The sequence below is a fragment of the Sphaerodactylus townsendi genome, linkage group LG02 (assembly GCF_021028975.2).
Source record: "Sphaerodactylus townsendi isolate TG3544 linkage group LG02, MPM_Stown_v2.3, whole genome shotgun sequence".
In the NCBI taxonomy this organism is placed as follows: domain Eukaryota; kingdom Metazoa; phylum Chordata; class Lepidosauria; order Squamata; family Sphaerodactylidae; genus Sphaerodactylus; species Sphaerodactylus townsendi.
In genome coordinates, this window is record NC_059426.1 from 50,063,189 (window position 1) to 50,084,029 (window position 20,841).

The 20,841-nt window shown below is 39.2% G+C and overlaps 1 protein-coding gene across 1 annotated transcript in view; it reads right to left on the reverse strand.

Annotated features, from left to right (window-relative positions):
- The window catches only part of THSD7B (thrombospondin type 1 domain containing 7B), a 552,862-nt gene that overhangs the window by 146,985 nt on the left and 385,036 nt on the right, over nucleotides 1-20,841 (reverse strand). Inside the window, exon 13 of the mRNA XM_048484496.1 lies at nucleotides 1,374-1,568. Coding sequence (XP_048340453.1) covers nucleotides 1,374-1,568 — 195 coding nt within the window. The remainder of the gene's footprint in view (nucleotides 1-1,373; nucleotides 1,569-20,841) is intronic.

Here is a 20,841-nt window from a genome sequence, read left to right on the forward strand (position 1 = left end):
GAAGACCATCAAAGAATACCAGGATGATTAGGTAGAGGAAGGCAATGGCAAACCACCTCTGTTAGTCTCTTGCTTGAAAACCACACTGGGTTGCTATCAGTCAGCTGCAACTTGACAGCACTTTACAAAAACACAAGCATCAGTAAAAGGCATTTTTATTTTCTCAGGCTTCTATTTGAACTATCCGAACATTTTTATCTTGCTTTCCCCTTCGTGAATTCCTTTTTGCCCCATTCTCCAAGTTCTATATCAACTGTAAATCAGTTATATGCTGATGTTTTATGACTGCAGGTAGTTATATTTTCTCTGTTTCTTTTCTCTGTTCTTTGCCACTTGTTTGATATTTCATATAATATAGTGCTTTAGAGTTTTTATAGCCTCAAGGACATATTATTGAGAGGCAGAGTATATATATTTAAATTAAATAAACAAATGCACCATATAATAAATATATACAATCTGTCTGCCTCTTGATGCTGTCTTCTGCGTACTTATAAAACTGCTACACAGGCATTTTCTTCCAAACTCTATTATAGAAACTGAAGCCTCAGTATTGTATAGAGCCAACGTAAAAAGTTTTTTTTTTGCTTTTTGCACACAGACTTAGCAGCTAGAAATAAAGATGCTTTTTTTGCTGTTAATTTATCCAAATATATTTTATGCATTAAAAAGAGCATATGACTGTTATTTGCATTAGCCTCAGGAATAGGCCGTTACAGATTTTAATTTCAAAAATAAGTTATATATTTAATTAAAATTCATAAATGATGCAGTACTACTAAAAGCATGTGACAAGTATTATTTAAAACTATTGCTACTTTACTGCAAATATCTTAAGATTGACATAATTTTGCAAGTTATATCTCTCCATCACCTGATCATTTATTGCCGATCTGCCCCCCAACCTTAAGAAATCAACATCACAGTCACTGTAATCATACTAAACATATTTTAAGGTGCTTTCCCATTATGACCTCTCTCAAGATAACAAGTGCTACGGTTTAGTAGTACAAAGTTCTGTGTGTCAGAATATCAGCATTGTGTATGTGTGTTTTTACAATACAGAGTAGGATGGATTTAAAAGTGGTAGCAGAACAGAAGGTACCCAAGGATCACTGCACGCAATCAGTGTCATTTTAGAACTAAATAGCTACAGACGCAGTATTGGCATACTAGCAATGTTTAGGAGGATGTTACCGTGACAAGAAGCATCAAATTTACGTTGGGACAAACAGAATTGGTTTGGGCCCAATATTGTGTTACAAAAGCTAGAGCCTTTAGAGAACAATGCTTTAATTGCATTTGACAATTTTTAAACTCTCTGTCGTGCCTGGAACAAGGACTGGGAATGAAGTATGAAATATTGATATCACCTGTGAGAGTTCGTCTTCTGGTTCTTGTTGATCCACAGTCTGAAGAACATGAAGTAAATTTAGACCAAGGGGTGAATGTGCAGTCATCTTTGCAAGGAATCAGGCACTCCTGCACAAGGGAAGGCATAGGTTCCACCCACTTCAGGCATTCACCAATGTCTACTGAATGGTTACTCTCCATAACACATGTAACAACTAGATAAAATAGAGAATAATGAAAACATTAAAAACCCTTGTTACAACTGCATAATCATTGGACTACTTATTAGGAAGGCATACACACAAACACAGACACATCTCTCTATATACATATGTGTACACACACATATATATCTTCAACATTTTTTAAAAATGAAAGATATTGATAGAAAAATGAATACTGGGCACCATATAGATTAAAAGCACCTTGTTTTCCCCCCCACAAACCTGAAACAAAATCTGGGAACAAAGAATGTGTTGTTCAGAAATAGCAATCAATTAATTCCCTTATTTTCCATGTTCTTCCTGAGATACCAACAGAGTCGTTCACCTCAATCTTCCAATTTCATGGGTTACAGAAATTCTAAAGCAAAGTCCATACGACAACTTACATATTCCAATTAATATGCACAATGGGAAAGTTTTCAGCATATAAACAACTGCAAATCCTTTTGGTCACAAGGCACAGTACACCCCACATTACCTTAAAGGGTGGAATTAGGAAAAAAACTGGGGAAGAAAAACAGACTCCACGAATTCGTACTAAACATTGAGATGTATAGAACATACCACAAGCTTTACACACAAAAGGCAATGTTTCCTTCAAAAGTGTTCATTTGGAAGAAGCTATTAAACAGTGAAAATAGTTTTAACTGGGAATGCAATGCCATTTGTATCAGCTGCTTTTTTCCTGGTGGCATATCAACATATGAACATGTAAAAATATAATGTCAATATTATAAACAATGTTTCCGCAATCTTTATTCATACCTGGGTAATTCAAGCACAATTGGTAATGCTCACGTGCTACAAGAACAATGAAAACGGATTCCATATGGCTCTATTCTCAACGATTCGGCACAGCAATTGAATCTGCAACAAGTATGACAGAGTGCCCCCACGCCTAACAATGTTTTGTTGCATAGTAAAATAGTTCTTAATCAATTATTTGGATAAGTAGGGTAGAAATATCAAATATGTCATAACAAAGCTTCTCTCCCACCCCTCCCCCACTCATGAGTCATTAGTGCTGATAATCTCTTATGAAAAGTATACTGCATTACCATGGAGGAAGCTGTGATATCATTTTCCTTTAATTCTGATCACAGAGAGGGAGGGAGGGAGGGAGGGAGGGGGAGAGAGAAAGGGGCCAATTCTGAGCAACTTTGTGTAACAGCCCTTTAAGAACTATTCTAATTATGCTGTTTGGGTTAATTTATCATTAATTAAAAATCAGTCTTCTTGAGTGAACAACAGTCAAAGATATGACAAACTGAAGTTAAATGTTTTGATTAAAATAATTTCAGACTCTCACATAGATCTCCGATGTGTTCTTTTTGTCTAGACCCTGGAGAATCCCATCGCTAATTAATGGCTGGCTGTTTTCCTCACACATTACAGTTCAGCTCCAGTTATCCAGTTAAGTGTTATGATTCTGTGAAAGACTGGAGGTTTTTTTTCCCAATAAAGCTGCAGAATGATGCAAAACCTGAGCAGAGATGACGTTATTACATCTTGCAATAAGCTGGCCATGTCATTATGAACATCACAGATTAATCCCCACTTTAATGATTACCCATGCTGCTTTCATTGCCTCTGCCAGCTGAAATAGATTGAATTACAAAATGTGGAAAAGTTGGATACATTTTAATGCATGTTTTTGAAGTGCAGTAGATTAAGCTTTGAGCTAACAGCATGCCAAGGAAGAAAAATAATCACTTTTAAAACAGAAAGCTGCTCCCCACCCAAGATAGAACTGTACTTTAAATGAGCCTACTGAGATATTGCAGGCCTTTTTTTAGAATGAAGCAACATTTAAGTCAATGTATCCATAATTTTTCCCAAATGGCTCATAACTGAGTTTTGATTTCTTGGATTTAAAATAACTACTGCTGGCCACCTACAGAGAAACTGTTACAAATTGGGAGAGAGTGCTATTAAAAAGGGACACTCCAAAAGAGAGTTAAATATGCTTAAAACAACTGAAATAAGCATTTGTGATGCTACCTTGCATTGCAGCTGAGGTATCATACATGGTACCCTTTGGGTATGTACTGTCAAGTCACATCTCATTTCTGACAACATCATAGAGTTTCAAGGAAAAAGACGTCTGGCAAGACATTCAAGGCAAGAGAAGTTTGCCTGCCTCTGCATGGGTTGGCAGAGTTCTGAGAGAACTGTGACTGGCCCAAAATAACCCAGAAGGCTTCATGTGGATGAGTGGAGAATTGAATATGGATCGCTATCTGTTGTTCAAACCTGGCTCCAGATAGCTTATTGACACGCAAGCACCCTTTTGCCAACAAGTATGCAATACAATTTGAGGTTTGTTGAGGAAATCTTGTGAGTATATGTAAATAATCAGTAAATCCCCCCTTAGGCTGCTGTTGACCTAACTTTGAACAAAAACAGTCCAGAATAAGATCTTTATTGTTGGAGTGTGGGAGCAGGTGAACTGGAAGCTAATCATCACACCCTCGACATAATCTGTGAAAGGGAAGAAATGTGAAGGTTTTCCTAATTTCCTCAGTTGTGTTTTTCCACCAAGTAGGAGCTATGACCAAGAATACCTGAGCATGGGGTTAATAAACTGCATTTGCCTGGAGGAGATCATCACAAAGGCCCTGTTCAGATGAGTGAAACAAAAAGCCCTGTAAATACCCAAATCCATGGACACAACAAGCTTTATGGGTGATCACTGGAAGTCAATGATGTGACTACAAAATTGATAAAGTATGGTCACTTCACCTTACTACAGAAAATAATTGAGATACTCTGCAAAAGCTCACATTTCCAAATGGTCTTCAAGGGCAATCCCATGTCCAGTGCATTCAACAGTCTAATCTCAGGATTCCTTAAAAAAATGTTTTCTTAATCTTCCCTGTTTCACATGCAGAGTACTTACACCATAACCTGCAAACTGCCCATATTCACTGCACTTCTAATTCATGCACAAATATCTAATGACGGAAGTATTTGAACAGCATTCAAATTCCTGACCTGACGCAGTTATTCTAGATCTCTTACATGCATTTTTCTACCATTTCAGGCACAGGCAATGATCTACTTACTGACTTACACATATGCAAACTTTTGAAGAGAACAACAGGGTTTGCTAAAATAAATTAAACAATAAACCAGTAATTGCTTGTTAGGGCACTTTAATTGACTCATAAGTACCATATGCGAATCAGCATGGTTGCAGGAACCCAATTATAGACCTACTTATGAAAATGAGCAAGCCATTTGCATGTAGCAGGCATAGACCCCCTAATTAATTTCTTGATGTCTGTCAAGGGGAAAAAAATCTCCAATGAACAACACTTTGATCAAAATAATGGACTGTGAATGACTGCTGTAGTTCCAATGAAGTAACTTAAAACTTTTTGCATAAAAATGAAACTGTTTTCTTAATAGCTCAGAAAGAGAACTCTGAAATCTATTTTGTGATGGTGCTTCTAAAAATTGGCCACTTAATTTGAATCAAAATTGTACCAGTTCATCATCTCTTCAGTATCTTGTCCTTGATCACTGAACTGGTATATCATAAAAGAATTTTGGGTCAGTTATGGGCAGTTTTATGCTAATTTCACAATACACAGAACGTAGTTGATATATTCACATTGTGTGCATTGCCAAAAGAGAAATTATAGTGATCTATACATTATCTCATAATTTAGAAACTAATTCATCCAACATAACATTCTAAGATATAATGGGATGGATCTGTTTGCATGAATGCATTTAACTTACCTAGATCTTCCCTGGCAAACTCCAAGTTCCCAAAAAGGGTCTATTAATGAGTGAGGTTCTACCTCAAAGGTAAGTTTCAGAGTGTGGGGCTGGGGGGCTGCTGCTCCATCCCTTGGCCTCTGGGGCCTCTGGAATATCTTGTTCCTCATGCCTTTCAACATCTAAGCAAAGCCATTGTGAGGTGAACTGGAGGTTTAGACCAATATGTGAATGACAGTGAACACTATCTCGTGCTTCCAGTAGATAGCAGGGAAGCTGTGGAAACTGTGAACAGGTGTTAAGGGGCAGTTTTGGAATCAATAAGGTATAACAAGTGGAAACTTTATCCCAATTGTGGAGAAATGGCTCCTCTCCCCCCCTTTTCATCCTTCTCCAATCAGGTATCATAGATGTGGAGGACTTTGAAATTCCAGAGGAACATCAGAAAGAGCTACCTGACCTAGGGAGGAAAGATATCTTGACCAAGCCTGACCAGATCAAAAGAGGGTGGGGTCTGGGGACTGATAAAACTCTGGGAAGAGAGGGGCGAGGTCTCTTCTCTTTCTGCTGGGTCGCTGAAGGGGGCAGACCTCTTGCCAGGGCTGTGCAGAGAGCAGCTATTTTTGAACCATGTGCTCACCCAGGGAGCTCACTCAGCCTGCCAAGTAATAAGAACTCTTTGAGAATTGCAACCTTCTAAGCTTTAAGGTCCTTCCCTATTTTCAACAACTGCTAGGGTATGTTTAGGGCGAGGGACAGAGGATTTGTGTTTATATCTCCTTTGTTTTGGAAACCCTTGCTCAATCTGGTGCAGTGCTTGTAACCATTTTATTTTTAATAAATACTTTTAAACCTTAGATGTGGAGAACAGTTTTCCGTACCACAAATGTCTTGAATGTGCTATCTAAATAGGAGGGGGAAGGAAGACTGGCAGCTGGCGAGCAGCTTTTCCTCCAGGACCTCCAATCTACCCTGTGAAACCCAGAGAAGGGAACCCAGGGGAAACTGAGGCTAGGCCTCATGGTAGGAAAGGAAGTTGTGGACCCCTGACCCTCCCCAGCAGGCAGTTTCTCAAACGATCAGGTGGTGGCAGCAGTTTACCCAGAAAGAAAGCTGAAGGGGCAGATGCCTCTTCTGAGTTGTGCTGTGTGGAGCTGTGTGGTGCCCGCCCACTGTCCCGTTTGCCCTTCCCACTGCTGTAAGTGCCATCTGGATTGGACTGTAAGGCTAAAAATTATTGATAACCCTTTACTCTGTCCAATCCCTTCTGACTTACACACACAATTTACTGATCTCCTTATTTTCAATATGAATACAAGGGTGCTAATGATGGCAGGAATTGGCTTTTTTGAACTTTGCCACTAACATAAATACTATCATATATCCTCGAATTATATTTTCAGGAGAAAAAGTTCGGACTCCTTTGACCTTAATACCCACAGTAAAGTGTTTCCTTTTTTATGCTTGACCGTCTATTTTAACTACAGGTGGTTAACAACTGTCCAATAGGAAAGAAAATTCAGTTCTTGTTTTGATGCAACATCACTAAGAGTAATTTGCTTTTATATTTCTATGATGAAATCGTTTCTCTTGTTTTATTGGGGGAAAAACACAGAAAGAACACAGCCAGAATTCTGAGCATTTGGAGATGATCACAAAACTGAAGAGGTAGCATGACAACTATACACTAGAATTTTTGTTTTATTAAAAAAACAAAAACAGTACCATTTCAAAATCTAAAGAATGATTAAATTTGTTTCCCCCCTGCTGGTTACATGGTTCTCCCTAGTTTTGCCTTTTTAAAAGATGGTGAAAACTAGAACACAATGACCACTAGAATTAATGGAAGTATCAAACATACAGTAGAATTTTGTCTATTTTCATAACACTCTGCCTTCTGCACACAAAGATTTCTTAAAGGAAAATTAGAAAGACTTTGCGGATCAACCAAGTAGATTTTAGTAAACAACTCACAAATTTGATAGACCTTTAAATGTATTACATAACAATTAACAGTTTAACAGTGAAGCAGAGTGGAGACCCACAAAGGGGGGGGGGGGAATCTAATGACTAAATGACTAAAACCAGTGGAGATTCAAATAGTTTAACAACTGGTTGTTTACAAGAACCATTTTAACAACCGGTTCTGCTGAAGTGTTGCTTCGGAATCTAAATGACTAACACTATTCTCTTCTGACCCCCCAGTGCCATAACATTCCCTGCCCATAAGCACTGGGAGGATAGCAAACAATTACATCTACTAGTCTCTTCTCTCCCACCCTGTTCCCTCCCCATTCTTTCCCCTTATTCCTGGCTGGACCATACTATACCATCATTCCCTGGTTTGTGTGTAAGGTCACCATACTTTTTGTCAGTGGTGTACCACTAATAGGGACAAGGATATCCCATGTCCCTGTGTGCATACTGTTCTGTCACATGGGGAAGCACCAGGGGGCCAGCTGGGTCCCTGCACCAGGTCTATCACATGGTGCAGTAACCCAGCCGAAGCCCGATGGCTCCCCCCTGTGCCAGGGTGCTGCTTGCTGGCAGAGTTACTTGCCGTGGCTGCAGATCAGCTCCCGCCCCCCCAGGAGGGAAGAAGCCAGCCTACAACTACAGCACCCACAACAAGTGGCCTGCCACCGAGCCCCACCCCCAGCCTCTCTGCAGGCTGTCCCTTGCTGTCCCCATGCCCTGGGGAGGGCAGGAGCCGGCCTGCCACTGAAGTGCCCTCAAGCCCTGCCCCCTGAGCCCCACCCTCCCTGGCCCCCCTGCTGGCTCCCCAGCTCCTATAAATGGGACAGAGGGGACAAGGGGATTCAGGTGGCGGAGAGGGGTGCGGGGAGACAGTCATGCCCCTGGGCACAATTTAACCTCTGTACGCCACTGCTTTTTGTTTTCCCTGGGACTGATTTTGTCTGTTCCATAGTTAGGCACCTTTTAAACTGGTTTTCAAGATGTGGATTTATATGATTATTTAGGTATTAATGCTGCATGCTTTTAATGTTATTCAACTGTACATTTTACATTGTTGTTTGCTAATCTGAGCCAAATTGTGCCAGGAAAGGATGGGATAAAAGTTGAATTAAAATTTTTAAGATTGCCAGCATTAAATAGCTGAATTTATTTCCCCCTCTATTGAATTAAAGACAAGAAAATTTTTGATAAATGGTTGTATTGTTGTAAAATTTGAGAGAATATGTGTATATATTCATTTGCTAGAAAGGATTATAAGAAAAAATGAAAAATAAGGCATCGATATAATAGCTGAATTTATTTTCATATATTTTTATTTGGAAAGAAACTAGATGAACATTTTTGGAACATAAAATCTCATTTGCCTCTGGCTGGCCAAAAGGCCGTAATAAATATCTATCTATCTCATTTGCCTTTGCCCCTTTGCTTGAAGAGGAAAAAAAGGGAGTATGACCCTGCTAGATAAGTTCCAGCTATCAATAACCATGGCATCCCTATGGACTGAGTAGTCAGGATGGTCCTGTCTGACCAACCAGTTCCAGAAGATGGTGACAGGAACTGCTGCTTAAAACCATGGATATTGGATCACACAAACTTTTGGAATAAGGCAAAATGTGAGTAATTTGAATGCCTGTTCTCAGTTTTACTTCCTCTTTCTCAGTTGGATTATTAGATTTAGAATGCAGCATCTGTAAGCGCTAACATTTAATTACAGCTCTGTCACATCAAATGCAGATTTCAGAAATTCTGCAATAAAAAGGTTTACGGTGGAATCAAAGGATTTTATGCCGTGCTGTTCTAAAGTGCGAAGCAAATCTTTAAACAAGCTTTGTTGCATCTTCCAGCTATTGAAATGGTAGCTATTTTTCAGACTTAGCTTGGTGCCAGAACTGAATAAAATAACCTGTGAATTTTTTAAAGTGTTTATTATAGAAAGCAACTTTCAAAAAAAGAATAAAGGATGTCTATAGACATTCATAGAAAACAATAGGCTAAATACATCATTTTAAAATTTCTGTGTCATATAAAATTACTGGGCATTTTCACATGGTCAGACATTATTCCTGCAACTCTCATAATGATGACCGAGTTATCCTTTGATAACAAAAACATTCCTGTCAAGGACTCTAATATCTGCTTAGCAACCTCATTCTAGAACACAATGGTAACTTTTATATTAAATAAAATAAATCAATAGTTCCTGGAATTTCTAGTTTTATTGGTCCAGTGTTGTCAGATCTTAAACAAGGTGTTCTTTATTTTTCTCATTTTCATTCCCAGAGTTCAAACATTCAGGTATCCCTTTACACTTCCTACTAAGTCTAAGATACTTTCTATTTCTTCAGAAAAATAAGACTATACACCTCTACTTACAATATACTTTTTCTCAATGCAGGTGGAAGAATATATTTTGGGGTTCATCCTCACTACAGAAACGTAGTAGATCAGAGAGAGGAAGTATCTTTAAAGTCATATGTATTAAAGTAATCTACTAATATTTCTAATTTTAAGCAAAAAATGAAAAGTATTCAGCCTTCGAGAAACAGAGAATAATCTTGAGGATGTAAATGTAAAGCGTAGTTCTCAAAATCCTTTCTGTTGTTCTTGCCATTAATTTAATTTTGCTATTCTGAGAGCCATTAATTGCATTTCAAAAGGTGGGGATGAGAAGTTACTTTCATCAGCACTTTATAACACACTCTAGAAGAATTCTCAGCTTCTACTTTTCTGCACCTTGGAGCTAGAATATATGAATGCCTGAAGGAAGGGTACTGTCAAGAGAATAGTCATCATCAAGGAACTCTCTAGCTTTCAGTGGCTAAGCGAGTTCACAGGTGCAGACTGCGTTCAGTTAAGCTTATCTATTCAAGGCCCCAGGACAGTAGTTAATTGGGATGATTTGGTTCATCTGGAAGGTTCTGAACAGCAAGGATCTTTCACTCCTTGAGGTGACTTTGCTCTGAGTCTGGAAAGTTTGGCCAAGGCAGCCTCTGGATTGGTCAGTTGGAGTCAGCAGATTATGGCCAGCATTTGCATAAAGATTTGCCATTGGAACAACAGTTATTCACCTTCTCCTTTTACGTTTGCTGGAATTGGCAGGGATTTTTGATGGTCAATAGCTATCTTTCTTTTCTGATGTCTCCCATGTAATACAAAGAACAAGAGATTTTTTAAAAATACCTCTGTAATATGTTGTACCACTTAGGTTCTGGGCTAGCTGAGGTGCTTCCTGATCACATCAGCTTCATTTAGTACTGTAACTGGAGACCCCCAAAGAAACTCGGGATTGTTAAACAGAGGCAGGCAATGGCAAACCACCTCATGCTTTGAAAAACCTACAGCATCATCATAAGTCGGCTACAACTTGACAGAACTTTCCACCCATGAAGATATGTTGCTTTTCTACTAAATAGTATAAAGTGGATGACTAAGTAAACATTTTATGGGAGAGTTAGAGTGACAGATACATATGTTTGTGTGTGTGTGTGTGTGTGTATATACTGTATATGTTTTCTCTCTCAGTTAAAGTAAAGTTCTCCTTACGTTTATGAACTTCTGAGGTAAAAATGGCTGGTCTTTTGAGAGATAACTATTCTAATTTAACATGCCGCACAATCCACATTTCTGCTCGTTACTCAGCTTGACAGGATTATATATTCTAAATATACCTGTTGCCCATCAAGGATTGCTGAAAGTGGGAAGAATGAGATCTCAGCAGGAATTCTTTGTACATGCCTTCTCATAGCCATGGAGTCTTTGTCATGCTGCATGGCCTGTCCATGTTATTTGGTGTAGCGATTGTATTTTGCTGTAATACAGCACTTCCCTATCTGTCATATGTTTGGAGGGGGAGGATTTGAGAGCTAACTCCAGGCATCATTTTCTGTAGCTAAACCCTGGATCAACCATCCTTCCTCCTGTCATTTTACCACTCAAAGGCAATTCACCCATTTTGCTATTTAGCTTTTTAAAAATGGTAAGCATTTCTTGGTTATAAATCCTGATTCATTAACATCACATCCATAAAAAAATTCATTTTGTTCTAATAGCAAACTCCACAATTGAGGGTGTATCACCATAGCAAAGCAAAATAGGGCCACCCACAGACAAGGCAGGGGGTCTCTGGATACTCACACAACTTGCCAGGTTTGCAAAAAATTATTTTGCAAATTAAAAAGGAAAAAAAAACAGATAGATGCACTTTCCCTAGGGGAATAAACAGTAATGAGGACTGAGTAAACTAATTGCTTTCCAGGAAGTACAGAATAGTTGAAGTAAGTTGGGGAGTGGGATTGAGAGAAAACAGCATGGAGAGCGATTGGTCTGCTTGAGCCCTTGACAACTTGAAGTAAATAACTAGAGGGCTTTGAGGCAACACAAGCTCCATGCTCAGTACAACCTAGTGCATCCTTTAAAGAGTGCTCAAAATACATGTTATATAGGTGGGGTGCTGTGTTTTTCCGGGCTGTATGGCCGTGTTCTAGCAGCGTTCTCTCCTGATGTTTCGCCTGCATCTGTGGCTGGCATCTTCAGAGGATCTGTTACATGTTATATATTTAGGCATACACTGAAAAAATTCTAAGCCTGGACCTAAAACATGTATGGGAAGAATGCAGTAGGCATTTGGAGACATATGTATCCAACACGCACACTTATCAGGGAGCTATGAGTGCTGAAGCTCCTTACTGAGAGTGTACTTGGTAGCAAACCTGTGCTACCAAGGGGCAATATTGAGGGACAATCTAGGCCCCTTCAGGTGTATTGTAAGAAAAATAAAGTAAATAAATTATCCATCCAATTGTGATCATTGTTCAGTAGAAAAGGAGGGGAGAGGTTCATGGTGTTGTCTAGAACTGTTGGTGTCAATAATGATATAGGCAACGAATGAATACATGAATGAATGAATGAATGAATGAATGAATGAATGAATGAATGAATGAATGAATGAATGATATAGGTAATCAACATTACTATTAAAAAGATATAAAATTAATAACCACTAAGTTATTTATTTTATTGTAGATGCAGTCTCATACTGGTTGTTTAGAGACTCAACTGTTGTTGTTTTTGTCTATTTTAGTTTAGTTTAAGAGCCAGTGTAGAGTAGAGGCTAAACTAGCTGTGTAGGATATAGGGGACTGCTGGTTAAAATTCACACTCCAACATGAGCTGGGGCCAGTCACACAGTCTCAGTCTAACCTATCTCTCAGAGTTATTGTGAGATTAACATGGAGGAGAGGAGAATGATGTAAGTTTCTGTGAGTCATTTCTACATTGGAGAGAAAGGCAGGTTATAAGTAAAAAAAAAACAGAACAAATACAAAAAGATGGGATCTTTAGTGATATTTTTGCAGACAAACACTTAATTTTTAAAAAAAGAAAGAGAAAAACCTATTAAAATGCAAAGTGGAAAAATGCTTATCAAACATTAATAGTGTTCAGACATACAGAAGATCATATTAGCCTCAGGGTGAGAAGTTGTTACACCTTCATATGAACGTTTAAGGCAATGAAAAGTAGGAGACTGAGAAACCACTGGCATTGAGTTATTGCAATGGACCTCTGGTGCAGTGCCTTCCTAATTCTTAAACCTGTACTCCTCAGCTGCCTTTGAAGAATTATATTAGCTTATCTGCGTGTGTGAGAGACAGACAGACAGACAGACAGACGCTGATCGATAGCTTGAGGCAAACTCTGCTGTGACACCAGTCACATTGCTCCCTTTGAACATGGTCTAACTCACAACAGAATTTCTACATACACAGGTCCAAATGCAGCTCATGACAGTTCTCTTCCTAGGACTAGCAGAGGACTGCCTGCAAACTTCTGGTATGCATGCACAGCTTTAATTGGAAACATTGCTCTTCTAAAAGAAGTGACCACAGGTAGAAGGAAGAAAGAAATTCTATTACTGTAGTTTCCTTTAATCATGGGGCAAGGAAATATTAATTCGTCATTTGTAGCATAGCCCTTTTTTCAACATGCAATCTCTGAGCCAAGCTGATAAATATTGGTTATGCATTGATCCTGTAAAACACAAACAGGGCTAACTTGTTATGTAGAATCAGTGAAGCAAGGAGGGAGAGAAATCTTTTGCTATAAAAGTAAGTGTCCAGGAGAAAGAAGGAACTACAAACTTTTATAAAACCATGTGGTTCCAAAGCAACCATAGGGTATCTGTTATTTAAATTCATCCTTCCTCCTAGTCCTAATTCACTTACAGTCACCCTGAGTCCGCTGGGTATAAATTACATTAAATAAATAAAATACACAATTTACGTTCCATTAGCTATAATGATCCTTCCAAACAGGAATGATGATCAATTTGATGTGAATGTCAGGTGACATATGCCCTGAACAGATGGCATCCATCTTGCTGTTCAAAATCCAGCTTGAACTACATGCCAGACAGCTTAACATCTGCACAGTTGCCATTTGTGGTATGGGATAATGGTTTGGCTGCCCCTTTCCTGTCTTTCCTTTCAGTGTAGGTATTTCATAGGCAACCAGCTGTGAGACGCATCCTTTTAATAGTAGTCTAGTTTAAATTGGGACACCTTTTATTGACAGGCAGCATGGTATATAGTATTTAGAAGGTTTGGCAGACCAAGGTTCAAGTTGCAACTCCAGCTTCAAGCTCTCCGGGTGAACTTAGCCCTGTAAACTGTCAACCTTACCTATTGTGAGGAGAAAATACAAGAGGGTAGAATAATGTATACTGCTCTGAGAGGATGGGGCTGGATAAAAATGTAGCAAAGAACAAATAAGTCAGTATAAAGACGACTGTATTTCTAAGATCACTTAACCAAAACCAGTTAAGAGTCACTCCATGCATGAAGCCACTGTGTGTATAGCTGTGGCCTGCCTCTCCAACTTCACAGCTGTAATTTGAGGCTATGAATATCCTAAAGTAGTCTGCTGCACATGAGCATTATGCGCAGCCTGCCATTTCACACACACTGAACCCACTAACGCATATTTTAAATTGTCAACATATTATAATATATAATTACTGTTTCCAAGTTAAGCATTAATCAAAAGCAATCACTCTTTTTTATCAATGGAAGATAAAGTTATTACAGTGGAAGGTGAAGGGCAGCCTTCATCACTGTGTTATAGCCCAAGGAACAGAACCTGTGAAAGGATCCTAGGTATAATTATCCGGAGTGTTGGAAGCATGTCTTCATTTTCATCTGTGGAATTTTGGAGGGCATGGAGACTGACAGGAGAGACTGACTTCTGGAAGCCAAAGGACTGCAAGGTTAGACTGGTAGAATTTCATTTCTATTTTTCCTGAGGTCACACAGAGGTAGGAGTGCCAATTCAAGATGGGGAAAAAACAAGATGAAAAGAAATCAGCTGCCTTACAGCCACCACACACAACAGATACAGCTAACAGGAAGCAAAAAATTCAACCACTGAGGAAAATGAAAAGTTAAGCACAGTATATCCACAAGGACATTACAATCTCCAATAGTTTAGGACCTTCAAGAATAAATTTTCAGATTGTTATATGTGGTCCAAAGATCTCAGTAAGCAAGATCAGAGCTAACTGTGTGTATATGGTGTGTATATAGTCTTTCAGGAAGCAAGATACAGTCTGACCTTGCTTACTAAGATACATAACCAGGTATAACAATCTGAAAAAATGATACTTAAAGCTCCTGCTCTATTCCAGTAATGAAGGGGATTATCTAGTTAATGAACTGGCCCTACTTCTTGTGTGGGTTTTAGAGCTTGGTCAGAAATGTTGCATTTAGTATTTTAAATCATTTCAATGGTAGCCTGTATTTTAACAATCTGAACCGAGAAAGACCTAGTGGCTGAAACATGTTTGGTTTTAATGGATCCCCACCCATTTGTAATGCATTAGAGCAGTGGTTCTCAACCTGTGGGTCGCGACCCCTTTGGGGGTCGAACAACCCTTTCACAGGGGTCGCCTAAGACCATTGGAAAACACATATTTCCGATGGTCTTAGGAACCGAGACACAAATAATTTTATGGTTGGGGGTCACCACAACATGAGGAACTGTATTAAAGAGTCGCGGCATTAGGAAGGTTGAGAACCACTGCATTAGAGTTTTTTTTTAATTGTTGCACATAACCCTTAAGTGCCCTGACCCAGATAGCCCCAGGCTAGCCTGATCTCATCAGATATCAGAAGTTAAGCAAGGTCAACTCTGGTTAGTATTTGGATGGGTGACCTTTGAAGAATATCAGGATTGCAACGCGAAGGCAGGCAATGGCAAACCACCTCTGAACATTCATTTCTTTGAAAACCCTACAAGGTCAACGTAAGTCAGCTATGACTTGATGGCACACGCACAAGCCCTTAAGTATTCATTTGATTGTTAAGCTTCCTGTCAACCTTCTTGATCCCCTGGTTTTTCTGGGTTGAAGTCCATGCTATGACTAGAAGTAGAGGATATTCAGTTACAGCAACATGTAAAAATGTTAACATAAATGAAAAAAGGGATTCTTGTTGCTTTATACTAATAATTTGGACAAGAAAAAAGACAAGCAAAAACTGGGATCAAACTGAGGGAAGTTAAGTATTTCAATTACTGTTAACTGAAGTAGTCAGTGTTAAGATGTTACACAAGAAATAAAACTTAATTTGTGGAAGTTATAGGGATTTATCTTTTTTTAAAGAAAATGCATTAGAAGTCTGGATTGGGAGGGAAAGAAAGAAATGAAGTTAGACGAGAGCCAGTACTATAAATAACACATTTAAAGTCAATCTGAAATTAAATCTGCAATAAAAATATGTAAAAATTTAATCAACAATAAAACCTAGTTCCCAAATAATGTTGACTATGAAACACACTACAACTCAAGATTAGGTGGCTGTTCAGAAGAGCATAAGAAAACCTTTGCAAAGTTTACAAGCTATTTCTGTATCAGGTCTTTATAAGGCATTGATACAACCACAAAATTTTACAATCTTAATTTGTGTTTGATGTGGTAGGTGAATCTCTAACCCTGCCGCACACTAGTCTGGTGCGAAGCTGCAACTAATAGACATCCTAATATTACCCCAGGGCAAAGAAGGACCTATGAGTCTTTGCTAGGGGGCAATATTTTCCTCAAGAGACCTGCTGCAAATTGCTTTAAGGTAGAGTGAAGATAGCAAACATTTATTTTCCTTGATATGCACTTCACTAGCAAGCTGAGCCACAGGCATTCAAATGCCTTCAGTTCCATTAGGGGTGTAAAATTATATTGGGATAATGGATGTCTTGAAAGTGGTAGCCATTTAATAGCAGATAACTGAGACCTAGGTTAAATAAAGACTTTTAATTCCAGAAAGTTTATGTAGCCTTTCACTACCGTTTTAATAGCTACAATTTTAATAAGTGCTTCACATCTAAGCAAGAAATAGGCATATTCTCCCAGAAAATTTGGCGCAAATCAACAAATGAATAACTAGATCTCTGTTCTCTCATTTTCATGTTTCCCCCTGAAATCCACCTTATGGTACAAATTAATTTCCCAATGTTTGTTTAATCAATACACAGTCACTGGTTTGCCTATTAATCTCTAGGGTAGCATTTTCCAAACTTTTTTCCCATGGCCCATTTATTTTAATTTCTTTCCTCTGTGACCCACTAAAAATTTTATGGCCTATTTATCAGTAAAATAAAACTAATTTCAATGTCACCTCAGCTCACGTCTGCCCGTGCTGGCTCAGCAAGGGTGAACCCAGCCCTGCGCCGGGTCTCATATGTATGCAGCAGTGTCAGGGAGGCTCCCCGGGGTGCTGCTTCCGCCCCCACCTCCCTCGTGGTACCAGTATCTGCCACGAGCTGTGGCTCTGTCCCCAGCCCCTTTCTGGGTGGTTGGCTAGCCAGGGAGGAGCCCCGAAGCTGCTGTATCATCCTGGCTGGTCTTGCTCCAGGTGGGTGGTGCCTTCCGAGCAAGGACGGAGGTGTTGTCGGCCTCAGCCCCAGACATTAGGTGACCCAGCATTTTGCTTTTGTGACCCAGTACTGGGTTATGACCCGCCATTTGGGAAACACTGCTCTGGGGGAAAAATCTATACCTAAATCAAGGTGGCAAACTAATGAAACTATAGGACCATTCTGTTATGCTGCAGGTTACCACTTCTATACACCAAGGCTGTGTCTGTGCCATGGGAAATGGCCAAAGTACCTTTATAATATTCTGACTCATTTCTGCTGCTACCCACAAGATACCAATTGCATGCAGTACAACTGGTCTGAATGATACTGCTATAGTGTGTTCGGTAATGGAAGCTTTTGTTTGGGAATTCTACTATAATAAGCCAGGTTCATTTACAACAGAAGAAGAGTATAACAGGTCACAGCCCTATGTACCATGCCAAGTACTGGTTGATTTAGGAATGCATCATGCCATTCCTATTTAAAATGACTTCATTTTAAACAAACGTTTGAATGTTAGATTGTTTGTTTTTGAAAGATATATAGCAACATTAAAACTGCCACAGTCCTTCTCCCTCATTCCCAGCACAAAACCCACTCTCCACTTCCCACTGCTCTTAGAAAAGCTTTTTTTCCTTATGGGCAAACAACTTTGCATGTGCTCCTGGAAGACTGCAAGAAGTTATTCTGCACCTATAATGTAACTAAAACAAGGATAACAGTCGCTAACTTTGCTGCCATTCTCTGTACATTTATATAACTTCAGTGACTTTCTCAGATAATTCCATTTCATATACCAGTGATTCCAAAAAAATAGCTTGTGACTCACCAGAAAATCCTAGGAGCTGTTTCGCTGCCAGAAGAATTTACAACAGATAATTTAACATGAGGTTATATAAGGCTGGTTTTAGTGTCAAGAAAGGACAGGAGCACTCCAGTAGGCTATGGAATCTCTCTTGAGGAATGGTTGTATTCTCTAAAGCAGGGGTGGGGAACCTTTTTTTCTGCCAAGGGCCATTTGGATATTAATAATATAATTTGCGGGGCTATACAGAATTATCAACTTAAAAATTTGCCCTTCTTGGCATGTGCATTTTCTCACTCTCTCTCCTCTGGTTCCTACCAGATTGCCTTTTCTCCCTCCCCCGCCTGTTTTTTGACTTGGCCTCGCCTCAGTCCTCTCCTGATTCCCACCTTTCCTGTTGTCCCTGCCCTGGAGCAGTGTGGCCAGTAGGGCACTGGGTCGTCAGGGGTACCCAACAGCTTTTTAGGATCTAGTGGCGCAGCAGGCAACTTCTCCCACATATGCCGGTCCCCTCCCCCTGCCTGCCTCCCTCCCTCTATTGTCTGAGCAGCCTGGCGGTGGTCAAGCACAGGAGGGATGGGCAGCGGTGGAGCAGGGCACAGATGACAGCGTTAATTGCCTGCCTGAGTGGTTGCAGCCAGATTGAGCTGATGTGGACATGAGCCCCGCAGCATAGAGAGGAGCAATCTGAATGGGAGTTGGAGCAAGGCCAGACCAAATTATTTCAAGGGCCTTATACGGCCTGCGGGCAGGATGTTCCCCACCCCTGCTCTAAAGATAGGGCCAATTCAAGCAATGCACCCACTGAACAGAGCAGCCACACTACTGCACTTTCCCAGTTACTGCTTCTGCTGGTGTGAAGGTTGTCCTCAAGGCCAGGAAAATTTCTGCATTACCACCACAGAGCTTGAAACATGATGGCCCTAAACTGGAATAATCAGTGTCATTCTCAAAGCATCTACTCTGTGGCCATCACTTTAGAATCAGCCCTTATTCCAGCTCTGCATTTGTCTGAGACACATATGCTGGTCTTCAAGTTAGTGAGGGTATTTTAAATGCAGTTCAGTGCTGAAAATTGAGGGACTGGCTGCAGGCGTATTTTGTATAAATATATTTAATGCTATGTTAGTTTGAGCACTGATTACTGCAACACACAAGTCTCAAACTGGAAAACAACCAAACAGTAGTATGTGTATTTTTTAAAAAAAATCTTATCTTTCTGTCTGTCTGTCTTCTGTTACATTTAAAATCAAGTGTCTTCTCAACCATTACAGAACATTGCCTATTTTATGTAAAATGAAAACAGAGATGCTGTTAGTAGTAAGTGGAAGGTTACTTTGAAATTGATTTTAAAAGACAGGGAAATTGCCCTTTAAAAAGTACCAGGAGGAACTGGCGAAATCAAATGCATTTCACCTTTTTGTAACTTGCCCAACAAGAAACACAGAAGTACAGAGCTTTGAATACCATTAAGAAATAAGTCTATCTGTGATGTGGTAAAGATAAGGGGGGGGGAAAGAATTGGGACACATATGCACCATGTTTTACGCATCACCTAAAACATTCTTCACTACTGAGGAGAAATAAAAATGTTTTACCGAAATTACCTCAGGGCAGACCTGCTTTTTTAAGCAAAAAAAAGAGAGAGAAAGGAATTGCTATAATGAACAAGCTAGCAGGAGTAGATGCTAAAAGATGAATTTCTTATATTTTCTTCTAAAAATGGGTATCTACCAAATACAAAGAAGCATTTTGCTTTTTTGGCCTGTAAGAATAAGTGCCTTATTGGCAATTGAGAAGTCTCAAAAGAGTTGTCTCCTAGGGAGAGATGAGCCTGCAATTAGATTTACTGATCTTATGGTAATGTCTGTTGCAGGGGTCATTATCACTAGGAGCACATTCTTTTCTGCAGTTGTTAGCATTTTTGCTAGAATTGCATGTTTCTTCCCTTTTTTCTCTCCTAACTTTAAAATAAAATGGGAGTACATGTAAAGAAAGCTGCTGTCCATAGTTTCACTTGCTTTTTATAGTAGTCATTGTTCCTTTATATTACCAAAAAAAAAAAAAAAGGAAGACACTGAGGGAAAAAAGAAGACATCTTAATTATAATAGCTGCAACTCAGGTACTGCTCCTACTGTATTATTAAAACTTAATACTGGGCTTCTTACATTTCTCCGATCAAGTTTAACAGCAGGTAGATAATGTCACCATATTACAAAGAACACCATCAGACTTTTTAAAAAAGGAAAAACAAGTTCACTTGATGCCAAAACAAAGATTTTAAAAAATGGAAGACAGTACATAAATGCTGTGATTTCAGAAGCAGAACTGGAAGGGCTGGGAAGATCTCTTAGTTCCATAGTTCCAGTCCTGAGTCCCTATTTTCTGCATTCTCAAGAAACAGTATCCTATTCCCTTTCTTTGTGCACTTCCCTTTGTAAAAATATTATATTTATATATCTTGACTAGTCTCCAGAGACCTGCATGTTCAAGGAAAATTGGGACATGTTTTTTATTCCAGACTGCTGAGCTTTAAAACATGGCAGATTCTTTTTGAACAGAGGGAAGTTTCCGAAGTAGTTTTAGAAATGGAGGCCGGGGGGGGGGTTCAAATAAAAATATGCCGAATAAGATTTTGAGTTTACCGAAGGTATTCCTTTAGATTGTAGCCCTTTTTTAGAAAGCTTTAAAGAACTTTTAAAATGTTTTGTTTCTTGTTCTGCCCTTAGTGAAATATATACATTTATTTATTTAACCAATTTCCATGTTGCTTTTCTACACAATTCAGACTTCCTCAATGTAGCAAACACAAAACATTCCGAAAGCATTTTAAATACATACCTACACCCTCA